This window comes from Phyllobates terribilis, unplaced genomic scaffold (assembly GCF_046119375.1).
Source record: "Phyllobates terribilis strain yellow unplaced genomic scaffold, ASM4611937v1 Scaffold_5__5_contigs__length_657084704, whole genome shotgun sequence".
In the NCBI taxonomy this organism is placed as follows: Eukaryota; Metazoa; Chordata; class Amphibia; order Anura; family Dendrobatidae; genus Phyllobates; species Phyllobates terribilis.
In genome coordinates, this window is record NW_027362765.1 from 39321306 (window position 1) to 39338332 (window position 17027).

Genomic DNA, 17027 nt, shown 5'->3' on the forward strand with positions numbered 1-17027 from the left:
AACCTAATTAAAGTAAATAGTTAAATAAACACACAGACACAGAGTAAAACACTTTATTTGAAATACAACAGACACATTCTTTAAATCATTTAAATTAACCAATATACTCACCCCAGTTCTGACGGTAATCCAAGGGTTTAAGCAATGTCCCACCAAATAACTTTATTTAGCTCCAAAAAGCATTCATTGATGTACAAAAATGCTTACAAAAACACATAAAAAAAGCGTAAAAAATGTGTCAAAACCACATGGAATTTCCGCAGCATTTTTCCTGCCAAGAAGATGCAGAAATGCTCAGGAAAAGTCTGCTTCAAATCCTGACCATGAGCACATACCCTAAGACTATGACCTTGCAAGTCAAAGGCGTTTTTTTAAGCATCCTAAGTTTCACGGTTCGTAGAGAAAAGTCTTAATGTTTATTTGTGGAATATTCAAAGAAATCTTAAGATATCAAATTTAATAATTTACAATGCGCATTGACAATTACAATACATACAGTACAGACCAAAAGTTTGGACACACCTTCTCATTTAAAGATTTTTCTGCATTTTCATGACTATGAAAATTGTACATTCACACTGAAGGCATCAAAACTATGAATTAACACATGTGGAATTATATACTTGACAAAAAAGTGTGAAACAACTGAAAATATGTTTTATATTTTAGGTTCTTCAAAGTAGCCACCTTTTGCTTTGATGACTGCTTTGCACACTCTTGGCATTCTCTTGATGAGCTTCAAGAGGTAGTCACCGGAAATGGTTTTCACTTCACAGGTGTGCCCTGTCAGGTTTAATAAGTGGGATTTCTTGCCTTATAAATGGGGTTGGGACCATCAGTTGTGTTGTGCAGAAGTCTGGTGGATACACAGCTGATAGTCCTACTGAATAGACTGTTAGAATTTGTATTATGGCAAGAAGAAAGCAGCTAAGTAAAGAAAAACGAGTGGCCATCATTTCATTTAAGAAATGAAGGTCAGTCAGTCCGAAAAATTGGGAAAACTTTGAAAATGTCCCCAAGTGCAGTTGCAAAAACCATCAAGCGCTACAAAGAAACTGGCTCACATGAGGACCGCCCCAGGAAAGGAAGACCAAGAGTCACCTCTGCTTCTGAGGATAAGTTTATCCGAGTCACCAGCCTCAGAAATCGCAGGTTAACAGCAGCTCAGATTAGAAACCAGGTCAAAGCCACACAGAGTTCTAGCAGCAGACACATCTCTTCAACAACTGTTAAGAGGAGACTTTGTGCAGCAGGCCTTCATGGTAAAATAGCTGCTAGGAAACCACTGCTAAGGACAGGCAACAAGCAGAAGAGACTTGTTTGGGCTAAAGAACACAAGGAATGGACATTAGACAAGTGGAAATCTGTGCTTTGGTCTGATGAGTCCAAATTTGAGATCTTTGGTTCCAACCACCGTGTCTTTGTGCGATGCAGAAAAGGTGAACGGATAGACTCTACATGCCTGGTTCCCACCGTGAAGCATGGAGGAGGAGGTGTGATGGTGTGGGGGTGCTTTGCTGGTGACACTGTTGAGGATTTATTCAAAATTGAAGGCATCCTGAACCAGCATGGCTATCACAGCATCTTGCAGCGGCATGCTATTCCATCCGGTTTGCGTTTAGATGGACCATCATTTATTTTTCAACAGGACAATAACCCCAAACATACAGTACAGACCAAAAGTTTGGACACACCTTCTCATTTAAAGATTTTTCTATATTTTCATAACTATTAAAATTGTACATTCACACTGAAGGCAACAAAACTATGAATTAATACATGTGGAATTATATACTTTACAAAAAAGTGTGAAACAACTGAAAATATGTCTTACATTCTAGGTTCTTCAAAGTAGCCACCTTTAGCTTTGATGACTGCTTTGCACACTCTTGGCATTCTCTTGATGAGCTTCAAGAGGTAGTCACCAGAAATGGTCTTCCAACAATCTATAAGGAGTTCCCAGAGATGCTTAGCACTAGTTGGCCCTTTTGCCTTCACTCTGCGGTCCAGCTCACCCCAAACCATCTCGATTGGGTTCAAGTCTGGTGACTGTGGAGGCCAGGTCATCTGGCGTAGCACCCCATCACTCTCCCTCTTGGTCAAATAGCCCTTACACAGCCTGGAGGTGTGTTTGGGGTCATTGTCCTGTTGAAAAATAAATGATGGTCCAACTAAATGCAAAGTGGATAGAATAGTATGCCGCTGCAAGATTCTGTGGTAGCCATGCTGGTTCAGTATGCCTTCAATTTTAAATAAATCCCCAATAGTGTCACCAGCAAAGCACCCCCACACCATCACACCTCCTCCTCCATGCTTCACGGTGGGAACCAGGCATGTAGAGTCAATCCGTTCACCTTTTCTGCGTCGCACAAAGACACGGTGGTTGGAACCAAAGATCTCAAATTTGGACTCATCAGACCAAAGCACAGATTCCCACTGGTCTAATGTCCATTCCTTGTGTTCTTTAGCCCAAACAAGTCTCTTCTTCTTGTTGCCTGTCCTTAGCAATGGTTTCCTAGCAGCTATTTTACCATGAAGGCCTGCTGCACAAAGTCTCCTCTTAACAGTTGTTGAAGAGATGTGTCTGCTGCTAGAACACTGTGTGGCATTGACCTGGTCTCTAATCTGAGCTGCTGTTAACCTGCGATTTCTGAGGCTGGTGACTTGGATAAACTTATCCTCAGAAGCAGAGGTGACTCTTGGTCTTCCTTTCCTGGGGCGGTCCTCATGTGAGCCAGTTTCTTTGTAGCGCTTGATGGTTTTTGCAACTGCACTTGGGGACACTTTCAAAGTTTTCCCAATTTTTCGGACTGACTGACCTTCATTTCTTAAAGTAATGATGGCCACTCGTTTTTCTTTACTTAGCTGCTTTTTTCTTGCCATAATACAAATTCTAACAGTCTATTCAGTAGGACTATCAACTGTGTATCCACCTGACTTCTGCACAACACAACTGATGGTCCCAACCCCATTTATAAGGCAAGAAATCCCACTTATTAAACCTGACAGGGCACACCTGTGAAGTGAAAACCATTTCCAGTGACTACCTCTTGAAGCTCATCAACAGAATGTCAAGAGTGCGCAAAGCAGTCATCAAAGCAAAAGGTGGCTACTTTGAAGAACCTAGAATATAAGACATATTTTCAGTTGTTTCACACTTTTTTGTTAAGTATATAATTCCAAATGTGTTAATTCATAGTTTTGATGCCTTCAGTGTGAATGTACAATTTTCATAGTCATGAAAATACAGAAAAAATTTTAAATGAGAAGGTGTGTCCAAACTTTTGGTCTGTACTGTATGTTTTAACCCAAAATTATCGTATGTATTCATACCTTTGTATGTTGAATGTATTTTTTGAACAGATCTGTGACAGTCAGAGTGAAATGTGACAGATGAGTAAATGAGCAGCTGCTAAGTGAGACTGAGTGTAAGCCCTCATGTATGCTAGGGGAAAAAATGTTTTTATGTGAAGTAATAGAAATATGTTTAATTTTGAGAATATTATGATACATAATTAAGTATTATCCACATAATATATATTTCTATATTTCTTTAGTAATTACGGTTTCTTGATTTAGTTAATTGTGGATAAGTGCAACCACACATCAAAATGATTTATAAAAGAGATTTACATTTAGAATAATTTTTCCAAATGATATTTTTATAGTATTCAATTTAATTTTTTAATTGTTACCTAGATGCGTACACACATCTTCTGACAAATATATGCTATCAATTGATTTGAAATGTATACAAAATATTTATAAAATAATTATTTTTAATTTAGGCTCTGTTTAGTGATGAGCAAGCATGCTCGCCACTGTTCGGAGCTCGCCGAGTACTTTCAAGATGCTCGAGCGGGAGCTCGGGTCCCCGTCCTGCATGTTTGGCGCTATTTAGAGCATCAAATCATGCAGGGATTGTCTGCCACTCACTGTAATGTCACAGCCATGGTGGTTGTGGCATTACAGTGATTGCCCAAATCGATGGGAACAGTGCTCACAGTGAAACATGAAAAGCCCGCAATTCATCAGCGGCATACACCGGTACCTGACAATTTAGAACAGAAAGAATAAAGCATCACACATCGATTAGATAGATAGAAACATGTCAGTCACATATATAAGAAGTACAGTGACAGTGTTGGTTACTGTACTTGTTATTTAATGTTAAAATAAAGGATTTATTAAAAAAAAAATAATAGTGTTTTCATGCACCCGTCTCTTTAAAAAAGCCAGCCGGCAATTCATCAGCGGCATACATCGGTACCCGACAATTTAGAATAGAAAGTATAGAGCATCACACATAGATTAGATAGATATTATATATGTGACTGACATGTTTCTAAGTACAGTGACAGTGTTGGTTATTGTACTTGTCATTTAGTGTTAAAATAAAGGATTTATTAAAAAAAAAATTGGCATAGTGTTCCAAGTAATTTTAGTCTCTAGCGGAGGTTAAGCAGACGGCTGGGGCAGATGTTTGAAGCCTGGGAAGGGGGTAATACCCACGGAGCTTCCCAGGCTACTAATATCAGCCCCCAGCTGAATACCTAACTCCCACGCTGTCAGTGACGTGCATGAGGTGAGCTGAGTTCATTGGACATGAACTCGGCTCATCTGGATGCCGTCACAGCCAGACACTGAGGAGCGCAAGCAAGCCTGCGCTTCTCAGTGTCTGCGGCATGGTAAGCTGGATGGCAGCTTTCGGCTGCGAACCAGCCTGTCATGTGAATGTAGCAGAGCTGAAGCTGTCCTGGGAACCATGGAAAGGTAAGGATGAGGTTGCTTTATTATTTTATTTTTATTGCAGGAGATCGTTGGCTTCAGCTGGAATGGGCGTGATGGTAAGTATGGTTTAATTTAGAACAATAAAGAATTGTGTGTTTATTTCAATTAAAGGACTTTATTCTGGGTGTTTGTGGCTTTTTTTTTAACTTTGACTATGGGGTTAGTAATGGGGGTGTCTTATAGATGCCTCTCCATTACTAACCTGGGCTTGATGTCAGCTGGCATTATAAGCTGACATCAACCCCAGCCCTATTACCCCACTGCCACCGCTACAGGGCAGTGGGAAGAGCGAGGCTAAGTGCCAGAATTGACGCATCCTATGGATGCGCCATTTCTGGGGCGGCTGACGGCTGGTGTTTCTAGCCTGGGAGGGGGCCAATATTCATGGCACCCTTCCTGGGCTATTAATATCAGCCCCCAGCAGTCTGCCTAGCCTTTGCTAACTATTAAAATAGGGGGGACCCCACGTCATTTTTTTTGGGTCCCCCATTTTAATAGCTAGTAAAGGCTATGTATTCAGCTGGGGGCTGATATTAGTAGCCTGGGAAGCTCCGTGGGTATTACCCCCTTCCCAGGCTTCAAACATCTGCCCCAGCCGTCTGCTTAACCTCCGCTAGAGCCTAAAATTATGGGGAACCCCACGCCAATTTTTTTTTTAATAAATCCTTTATTTTAACACTAAATGACAAGTACAGTAATCAACACTATCACTGTACTTATTATATATGTGACTGACATGTTTATATCTATCTAATCTATGTGTGATGCTCTATTCTTTCTGTTCTAAATTGTTGGGTACCAGTGTCTGCCGCTGATGAATTGCCGGCCGGCTTTTTTAAAGAGACGGGTGCATGAAAATCGGAGGGCACTAGTGTGTTCCAAGTGCCCTGCTATGTTTTTCATGCACCCTCCTATATACCCTGCCTGCCTGTCTGCCTATATATTCTGCCTGTCTGACGTTTAATTGAGCACCGTTCCCATCGATTTGGGCAATTTTTGACCTTGTGCAGACCGCAGGGGGGGACTGCCAGAAAAATGCTCAAGTTTCCCATAGACTTACATTGGGCTCGTTGCTCGGGTCGAGCACCCGAGTATTCCAATGTGCTCGACCCCAGCATTTTAGTGCTCACTCATCACTAGTTCTGTTACATGAATTATTTTATAAAATCATATTTTTTGGTATTAAGGGGGAAATGTGTTTTTGATCCTGATTACATAATCATATTTGTACAATACTTATTTTTGACACATTTTAATAAAGAAGAAATATTAATAATATACATGGTGTAACTATAGGCTATTACATGCAAAGTTGCATAATTTAATTATTTTTGGTAATATAAGGTTATGACAAATATGACATCATCCAGATAATGGAAATAAGGGTATTTGTTATTGAGAACATAATTACACTGCATTTGTCATTAACATAATAAAGGTCTTATTCTTATTTTATTTTGATTTTCTATTCTTATTTTTATTTTTCACTCCTAAATTTTTATTCTTATTTTCGACTTATTTTTCATTTTTAATTTTAATTCTAATTTTTTGATTTTATTTCAGTTCAACATCTTTATTGAGAAAACACATCCATATTATATTTATTTAATTACATATTATATTTAATAAAGTAATGTCTAGTACAAGAATATTGCTTCATTAAATATAATGATGATATGGTTCCACTAAAAGAAGAAAAGTATTTCAATTTTCTGAGTAAATACAAGTCATTCTTTCACTCATTCATATATTTATTTATTTTGGTTCATGAGTATACATTCTTTGGAATTATTGGTTTAATAAATATATAATTAATAAAGTTTGAGTAAAAAAGATATAAATACTTGTTACATCAAAACACACTGACACCTATGGGTTGGAAAAGGTAATTACACCTATGACATATAAAAATGTTCGATCACATGAAGAACTTATTTAATAATGAACTCTTATCTATTATTTCATTATTCCAAACATCATTTATTTTAATATTTTGATAATAATTAGATGGATATTAGTGATTGCTATGGTACGCTGTGATATTATAGGTTAGAAAATTGCCAGATTTGGTATTAGATTAGGGAATGAAGACTTCAATCAAAATACCTCAATTATCAATTCTATCTTAAAAAAGCTTTTTATATTTTTAAATAAAGACAATGTCAAAAGTTACAAGAAGAAACAGCTGATTTCCGGAAGTCAAGAAGGTAACAATGCTGAATGCTGAGTTATAATAGACTGTGTCAATTACAATACATTCTCACCACTGACCACCAAGACTGCAGAGGACAATGATCCTATGATGCTAAATGAACCGTGTTGTGTTCAAGTTTTTGGCAAGTTCTAGTGGTTTCCTATCACCTGCAAAGCTTCAAAGAAAGCTGGTGAACATTAAAGATAATTGTCAGGAAGCTGCCACCCTGACATGTGTATTGTGCATCACAAACTAAGTACTGGTTATGGTGCTATATTAGGCAGGGAAGTGTCAAGTTAACCCTTGCGTTGCTGAAGAAAGACGTCACATCTGTTCCAAAAGTGACACGAGACCAGTGCGGACAACACGAAAGGATTCCAGAATTATCCAAGGTAGTCCCATGTAAGTCCAGGTCTATCCAGGTGACACTGCACAGATGTTAAAGCTACATTTCATCTATGAATTTTGTTTTCTTATTAACATTTAATTTACGGACTCTGATTGACTCATGATCTTTCTAATAATGAATACAATTTTGGACTGTACAATATCTACACGCTATAATAGTAAATTTATTTCAAAAAAAGTTTTCATCTAAAGACTGTGTTTTAAAAGAACCAAGAAGATGAGACGAAGAACAGACAACATCAGATGATGACGATTGGACCCGTGATTGCTTCGATTTAGATTTAGGGAAGTAGAATTATACATTTTATATGAATATTAGTCACGGCTCACCATAACATGAATCCACATCATTATGCTATTAAATAAGTATGACAATAATCCGATATTGATATTATTAATATTATTATTATTATTGTTAACATTAAATTATATTGCCAAATAAGAAAGATGATCCTGTTATACTGATGAACCTATCTACTTTGAGGATTCCAGTTGATGTCTGTCACCATCAAAAGAGGGAATTGTTAAATATTAATTCTATACTTTATAATTAATTATATATACTTATTGATCTTATACTTTTAATTCTATAGATCAGCCTTGTGGTAGGGTTAGCTGAGCTATTCTTGTATATTTAGCTCAGGGTGCTTAGTGCCATATATGAAGAACAGATGCTATGAGGGGCCTATATAACCCATGTGAGACACAGGGAATGGGGGCTCTCGCTCGCTCTTTCCATTTTACACTACACAGCTCAGTCCTAGGATCTACATCCTGAGGAAACAACTGACAGGGCCCGGACACATGGTCCATCTGGACATGTGCTTGACAAAGACAGATGAACTACCATTCAGAATCCAATGAAAGATGTACACCCATGAATCAATTACTTTGTAACTATTTCACCTATTTTATGTAACTGCTGCAATTATTCTTTTTAATGGACAATCCAAGAATAAACCACTAAATTTTTCTATAAGATTTTGTGATATGTTCTCTTGAAGAATCACATCTGGTAAGTCCTCTATAAAAAATACACAAAAATAAGTATATTTAACAATATCTAAGGAATAATTAGAGTCGGTGGCTTGGTAGCCCTTGGTAATCCAAGATATCTCAAGGGCCACATTCATAAGAAGAACATGTGTTAGGGAGAGATCCAACATTACACCTGTTTAGTGCCCAAAGTAATGGGGACCGTTTTAGGTGTAGGAACATGCGGTGGTCTACATGCAAAATTGTGACGACGTGATTGTGACATGGCCGTACTACACCGCCGATAAAGTAGTTTTAGCCAGAAGAATCTAACGTTTCTGCATTTAGTGGTTACTACTCACCTGGTTGGTTATCTGCAGGTTTCTCCTCTTTACGCCGCTCATCACCCATCACAGATGTCTCTATAGTATTAATATGGATCAGATCTTTACCCTGAAACAAATATTGTAAAAGTCACAGACAGATGGAGAAGTCACATTTATTATCAGCTCTAATCCTGCCATCTCCACCGTTCTCATTACACAACTATAAAACATATAATACTGGTGGGTAAAACAAGACTGAACACAAGACCTTCACAGACGTCTACACATCATAGGGGAGATCTCATGACACCTTCTCTCCATCTACCTGATGATCCTGAGGAACATTGAGATTCTTGTGTTTACAGTCCTGTGGAAGAAGAGGACGGGGACATCTCTCTGGTGTTGTCCTCTTACTGGATAGAACTGGAGGAAATATATACAGGAACTGCATTTATTATTTACATACAGATAATTATAGGCCGGGTGTATTTAGTCCTTCTGTTACCTGGTGATGTGAGGGGCTGTGGAACCTCCATCATGACGTCCTTGTACAGATCTTCGTGTCCTTTTAAATACTCCCACTCCTCCATGGAGAAATAGATGATGATATCCTCACACCTTATAGAAACCTGAAACATATAATACTGTCATCTCCCTGATCGCTTCATAGCGTTACTGTATAATGTCCCAGCATTCCCAGCAGTGTCACCTCTCCAGTCAACAGCTCAATCATCTTGTAGGTGAGTTCTAGGATCTTCTGCTCATTGATGTCCTCATGTATCAGGGGGTGAGGTGGAGGCTCCGTGATTGCGTTTAGGGGTCTTCCCCATCCCTCAGACACAGGGGCCTGACAGTGCTCACTAGGGGTCTTCTTCACTACTGTGTAATCCTGGTTATGGAGAGACACATTAATAAATCTCACTACAGACATTTCCAGAGTCCTCACCTCTCCAGTTCTCTCCATCTGTTATTCGCATAGATAAGAATGATGTAATGTGACGTCATCAGAATCTCTCACCTCTCCAGTAAGCCGGAAGAGGATCTCTAGGGTGAGGTGTAATATCCTCTCCGCCATCTTGTTCCTGTCCCTATCCATCCTTGATGGGTCAATCAGGAAAATTCTCTTATATAGAAAATCTCCACTGAGAGGATCTGATATTGTAGGGACCTGAATGGGAAGAAGATGAGCCGATGTAAACCAATGCTCAGGCATATTGAGCACCTTGATGTGCTATTACATAATGTCGATAGCTGGGACTCAAATGCTGAATTTTAATTCCTTCTATGCTGAGATCAATAGTCACTGTCACAAACTGGTGATAAAATACTGTCTGGGCCGGGACAAGGTATTGTGATGCTCTAGGCAGAAATGGAAAATTAAAACCCATCTCTTCCATCTACAACAACCAACAACTATAAAGTGGGCTCACACTATGATTATCTGTCATTTCCTTATTTCAATATTTAAATTTGTTAGATTTTAAATAATAAATTATATAATCACACCACTCTTCTATCAATCAACAACCCCCTGTAACAAGTCCAGACATCTCCAGTGACGAGGTTGCCAAATATAGAAAATGCAAGGAAACCAAAAATGTATATTCACTAATGCAAGTAAAATGGGAGAGCCTGAGGCTTTGGTCCTAGAGGAACACATTGATGTAGCATGTGTTGCTGAGTCTTGATTGGACTTTTCCCATGACCGGGCTGTAAATCTTTGTCAGTTTACGTTCTTTTAGAAAAACACGTCAAATAGGAAAGTGTAAGGAGTATGTTTATATATTAGGAGTGATAAAGGCGTAAGCTTCTTTTCTCTTAAAGTTTTCAAAGATGACAATGTATTAAAAGTGGGCAATATATACTTTAGTTTATTGAATACAATTTAAATAAAAAATTAGGTCAAAAGATGTTGGAAAGAAAACAGAAAAAAAGCAGAAAAAGTCGCTTCAAGACAAAGGTCGCCGAGATATCCTGAAGAGTCTTCCACCTGAATAAATAACTTGTTCTCTTCGCAGACGTCTAAGGCTTAGTGCCCACGATGCAGAACTGAAGCAGAAATTTTCCTGAGCATTTCTGCATCTCCTGGCAGAAAAACGCATGCGTTTTTTACATGCGTATTTGACGCGTATTTGCCATGCGTTTTCCCAATGCATTGTATAGGCAAATACGCATGCAGAAATGCACAAGAATTGGTCATGTCCGTATTTTTTCTGCGAGTAAAATCTGCGCAGAAAAAATAAGGACCATGTGCACAGAACTTGCAGAATGTCATAGGAAGTCATGGGATAAGGTATGCAATGCGTTTCTGGAGCATTTACGTGCTGCAAATACGCACCAAAAAACGCACCAAAAAAGCATTATAGGCACACAGCCTAAAGGTATCATGCGCACATTCCCTTGACACGATAGTTAAGGAACCCATACACATTAAATTAAAATTGGCCACATCAGCCAAAATCGCCGGGGAAGACTGGCAATCTAATGTGTATGAATACCTTTGACTGATGATTGTCAGGGAGATAAGGACCTCATGTGTTCGATTTCAAACTGTCTCTTTTGTTCACAGAGATGTCTGGCAGAAGCTGTCTCATAGAGAACATAGGAGTGCTTAGCTCCAGTATATGAGAGAGTGGGTGAGCTGTCAGACAGCTGTCTGAAATGTGTGGGTGCCTTAGTCAAACACTTGATCTGTTGATATAAATGGACTCATTTAGATGGTTAGATTTTCAGTCCAACACACTGACCCTATAATGATTTAGTATAGAGTCCAATAAATTTAAGATTAGTACATCTGCATGACTACTTCACCAGAACCACCATCAGTACATGACTACATCATCAGAACCGCCATCAGTACAGGAGTACAGCACCAGAACCATCATCAGTACAGGAATAAAGCACCAGAACCACCATCAGTGCATGACTGCAACAGCAGAACCACCATCTGTATACAAATATATCACCAGAAACACCATCAGTACATAAATACAACACCTGAAGCACCATTAGTATATTAATTCAGCCTGAGAACTATCATCAGTGGACAAATACAATACCAAGCTTAGTACAGCAATAAACTGCAATGTCAGGTCAGTCAGTCCACGGTATATACAATTGTATCCCATGAACCTGCAACTCCCAGTATCTGCTTAACAATTGTAAAGAGATACTGGGAGTTGTTACCTACAAACATCAGACTCTGGACCATACAGAAACCACAGTACTGACTAGATGCAGGCAGCAGCGCTATTAAACATTTAAAGAGAAACTTAACTTTTTGGTGATACTGTGAAAACCCAGGGTCTCCCACGGGCAATACTTTATTGAACCACAAAATGAGCAATAAACAGATAGCTGGGACTGTTCTAATACCCAAGATAGTACAACATTACACAGTCCTCACCCTTCCGCTGGCCCGCCTGTGATAGAACAGCTGCGACTTTCGGACTTCCAGGTCCAACTACCTCAACCAGTGGCCCTCCGCTTCTGGCGAGCCCCCACAGAGAGAAGGTAGTGGACAGCTTAGGAAGCTAGCAGTCCATCGAGGTACAAGGCCATGAAACCTGAGGGTCCCATCCTGGCCTCTCTGAGAGTTTCCACGGGGCCAGATGACCGGCTGATCCTAATCTGGTTTCTCCGATTGTCTCTATGGGTTCCAGGCGACCGGAGGGTCCCACCTGGCAACCCCAAACAACATATCCATGGGGCCAGGTGTCTTCATCAACCCAACCTGGTCTCAGCAAAATGTATCCATGGGCTCTCTGATGGTCTATGGAGCAGATCCGTATCTTTCCAGTCAGGGCCATATACTCTTAGGCCGGAATCATGTAGAATCCAAATCCGTGTCTCTTTGGATGGAGCCGCCATGCTATCCATCTACTGTCCTGAAAGATGTCTCTCACTTTCCTTGCAAAGTCTTTCTGATTCTCCTTGATTCTGCTTGCAGCACTACAGACATACCTGTTTATATTTACATCTGTGTAAGGTCATCAGCCACAGGTCAAGGGTCAGGGATCAATGTGGAAGGGGCTCATGGCTCATTCTTTGAGTAAGTAATCAACTTGCAGAGTGTGTATCCATCCTGCATTGTTTTCAAAATGAAGTCGGTATCTGAAGTCGGTATCTGTGCCTGAAACCCACGCTGCCAGTTCCGGTTCCAGAGTCCGTCCCGTCTGCGCAAAGTCAGCACAATTTGTATCCGGTCCTGCCTTGGACACAAAGTCCATTTCTACTGTCAGCTGCCGCAGTACTGGGATCTGTCCTGGAGTAGCACCTGGCGTCCACCTGGGCCCAAGTCTAATTCATCTAGAAGTCGTCTTCTTCAGCTGGATGTGACATCTAGGTGGTCTCTGTTCTTTGCCCGCTTTGATTTCGACCTACATTTTTATCCAGCCGACAAGAATGACAAGGCAGATACATCCTCTAGGACCTTTCTACCTCCTGACCAAGAGGAGATCCCCTGCATATTATTGAACCCTCCAAGATGGTGACTGTAGCCCCACTGAACTAGTCTCAAATTCCTCCTGGGAAGAATTTAGTGCCGGAATCCGATAAGAAGAGAGGTCTGCAGTGGGGGCATTATTCTAAGTTGGCTGGTCATGCCGAACAGAAGACTACTCAACTAACTTCTCGTCATTATTGGTGGTCTTCCATGAGAAAGAATATTCTGGAGCAAGTTTCTGCCTGTCCTTTCTATGCTCGTAACAAAACCCCTAAGCATCTTCCGTTTGGGCATCTTCTTCCACTTCCTGTTCCTTCAGTTCCATGGCAGCACATGGTAATGGACTTCATTACGGACCTTCCTGTGTCCTCTGTTTGTTCTGTCATTTTGGTTGTGGTACATCACTTCTGGAAAATAGCTCACTTTACTACTTCACCTTTTCTCCTGTCCGCTGGCGAGCTTGATGAATGGTTTATACAGCACATCTTCCACCTTCATGGGTTTCCACTCCACATAGTTTCCGACAGGGGCGTCCAGTTGTCTTCCAGGTTCTGGAGAACTACATGTAAACTTTTAAGTGTGAATCTGGACTTTTCATTTGCATACCATCCCCAGTCCATCGTTCAGGTGGAGAGAGTCAACCAAATCCTATCCAATATTCCGCTGCATTTTACGAATGTGTACTATGATAACTGTTAGAACTCTCCTGTTAGTTTTTTTCTATCATGCTGGTCACATGACCGTTTTTGCCTATTTAATCCTACTCCGCCCTTCTGGCCTTGCTGGACTTCATTGTAATTTCTACTCTTAAGCTAGCCAGGTGCTTTGTTACCTTTCTCAGTCAGTTTAGCTTGGTCTTTTGACCTCTATGTTCTATGTTGTTTGTTTGTCTTTTACTGCTACAATTTCTGCTAGGAGGTGTCCATCTTTCTCCCAGTCCCTAGTTCTTGTAGGGATCCCTTCCTCACATCTATAGGTCTTCGTTCAGACTAGCTGAGGACTTTAGCGGGTCTGATCGCAGGATCAGGTTCCCCGTTACATCATAGGGATCTAGCTTAGCTCTATTGTAGGGACAGATCTCATGTCTTTCCTTAGTGCTTGTAGCAGATCATAACAGTAAGTCCAGCCCAAAAAGTTCTCTAAGGAAAGACCTCCAGTTTCCATCATGGTGTCGGTTCAGGATTTGGCTCAACGCCTGCAGGGACTCTCTCTGGAGGTGGCCGAGCTCCAACAACACGTGAGTAGCTGTTCTGGAGCGCATTTTGTGGAGCCAAAGGTACGATTGCCTGATTTATTTTTTGGTGAACAACAAGATTTTTTTTCCTTTAAAAATGCTTGTTTATTGTATTTTCGTTTGAGACCCAGATCCTCTGGTGATGAATCACAGCGCATAGGGTTCATAATGTCACTTTTGCGCAAAGAACCTCAGGGATGGGCCTTTTCTCTCCAACTAGTGATCCATGCTTTAGATCAGTGGATAGTTTTTTTTCTGCTTTGGGGTTGTTGTATGATGATCCTGATCGTGTCTCATCAGCTGAGACGGAATTGAGACATTTGAGGTAGGGATCAGGTAATGTGGAAAATTATTGTACTCACTTCCGTCGGTGGTCTGCTCAGGTGGGGTGGAACGATTCAGCTCTGAAAAGTTTGTTTCTTGCTGGGCTAGGTGAAAGGGTTAAGGATCTGCTGATTGCTTATCCTACACCTGGAAACTTGCAGGAGGCAATGCAATTAGCTATACGGGTGGACAGGAGACTGCGTGCAAGGGTTAATGAGAGTAAATCCTCTGCCATGTCAGCTCCGAGTCTTGAGAGGGTCTGTACTGACACTGGAGAGCCGATGGAGATTGGGGCGATGTCACCCCGCTCTCAGGAAAAAGACCGCAGGTTTTCTGAAGGTTTGTGCTTTTATTGCGGCAAATCTGACCATTTCATTAAGAACTGTGTGCTTCGTATGAACAAAGAAAAAAAAAAGGTCAGTTACGCCCGTATAGCCTGTTTAAACACTAAGGGTGTATTTCTTTCTGCTACTACCGCAGCTCAGGAAGAATTAATTGAATTTCGGGTATTTGTGGATTGTGGTTCAACTCTGAATGTGATTGATGGGGGATTCTTGGAAAAACTTAATTTAAAACCCAAACCTTTGTCATCCCCTATTGCCGTGGTTTCTGTCGATGGCACTCCCTTGAAATGTGTTACTCACAAGGTTTATGAATTTTACCCTCACTATTAATGGTATTCACCAAGAAAATTTGGATTTGGTGGTATTAAATAATTTGCCTTCTCCAGTAGTTTTGGGGTTGCCCTGGTTAAAATTGCACAATCCTGTACAGAATTGGTCTACCAATGAAATTAAGTCCTGGAGCCCTAAGTGTTATGACAAGTGTTGTAACGGGCGCATTGCTGCTGTGGATAAAGGGGAATTACCTGTACCTATTCAGGATTTTTGGAAAGTTTTTTTCTGAGGAGGAGTCGCAAATTTTGCCTCCCCATAGAGACTACGATTGTACCATTGAATTTGTCCCTGGAGCGACTCTTCCTAAAAGTCGTTTATTTAATCTGACTATTCCTGATAGAAAGGCTTTTGGAGGAATACATACAGACGAGCTTGGCCGCCGGTCATATCAGACCCTCTAAGTCACCTGTGGACGGCGGTTTACGTCCTTGATTGGACTTTCGCGAGATTAATAAAATTACTGTACGCAATCCCTACCCAATGCCATTGATTCCTGATTTGTTTAACCAGTTAGTGGGGGCCAAGTGGTTCTCTAAAATTGATCTCCGAGGGGCATACAATTTGTTGCGCATGAAGGAGGGTGATGAATGGAAGACTGCTTTTAACACTCCTGTGGGTCATTTTGAGAATTTGGTTATGCCTTTTGGTCTTACCAATGCACCAGCATTTTTTCAGAATCTTATTAATGACATCCTTAGACCTTTGATCGGCAAAAATGTGGTGGTGTATTTGGATGACATTTTGATTTATTCGCCTGACCTGGAGTCTCATTGGCGGAGCGTACGTGAGGTATTGCAGTTATTGATTGACAATTCGCTTTTTGCTAAGCTGGAGAAATGCGAGTTCGCTGTACAGAGAATTAGTTTTTTGGGCTACATTATCTCCAGCGAGGGCTTTGAGATGGACCCGGTGAAAGTTCAAGCTGTGCAGGAATGGCCTAGGCCTATTGGTTTGAAATCGATACAGAGGTTTTTGGGTTTCGCCAATTATTACAGAAAATTCATTAAAAAATTTTCTATTATTGTTAAACCACTGACCGATCTCACCAGGAAAGGTTCTAATACGGTTCAGTGGACTACTGAGGCCATTGAAGCTTTTGTGTTTCTAAAGGAGAGGTTCAGCTCTGCCCCCATCCTTATGCAGCCTGATGTGACTAAGCCGTTTTTGGTTGAGGTTGATGCTTCTTCTGTGGGGGTCGGTGCGGTGTTGTCTCAGGAAAACAAGGATGGAGTACATCCCTGTGCCTTTTTTTCAAAAAAATTTTCTGAGACTGAGCTTAATTACGATATTGGTAATCGGGAATTGCTGGCTATTAAACTCGCATTTGAACACTGGCGTCATCTCTTGGAAGGTGCTGATTTTCCCATTCAGGTTTTCACTGATCATAAAAATCTGATCTATCTTGATGCTGCCAAGCGCTTGAATGCCCGTCAGGCTAGGTGGGCACTATTTTTTTCGCGGTTTAATTTTTCCGTTACTTACATCCCGGGTACCAAGAATGTTAAAGCTGATGCTTTGTCTCGCAGCTTTTCTCCCATGGTCGGTGCTGAGGAGGAGGAGAGCATTTTACAAGAAGGTGTTGTGATTGCTGCATTGGACTCCGTTTTGGAAGATGAGATTCTTAAAGCACAGGAGAATGCCCCATCTAACACTC

The 17027-nt window shown here is 40.6% G+C and overlaps 1 protein-coding gene across 4 annotated transcripts in view; it reads right to left on the reverse strand.

Moving 5' to 3' along the window:
* The window catches only part of LOC141270614 (uncharacterized), a 239212-nt gene that overhangs the window by 25677 nt on the left and 196508 nt on the right, over positions 1-17027 (reverse strand). For all 4 annotated transcript variants that reach the window (XM_073680684.1, XM_073680683.1, XM_073680682.1 and 1 more), the window contains 5 exons: positions 9713-9862; positions 9404-9583; positions 9200-9323; positions 9020-9117; positions 8731-8821 (listed from right to left, as the gene is read on the reverse strand). In XM_073680684.1, the coding sequence (XP_073536785.1) occupies positions 8731-8821; positions 9020-9117; positions 9200-9323; positions 9404-9583; positions 9713-9862 (643 nt within the window). The remainder of the gene's footprint in view (positions 1-8730; positions 8822-9019; positions 9118-9199; positions 9324-9403; positions 9584-9712; positions 9863-17027) is intronic.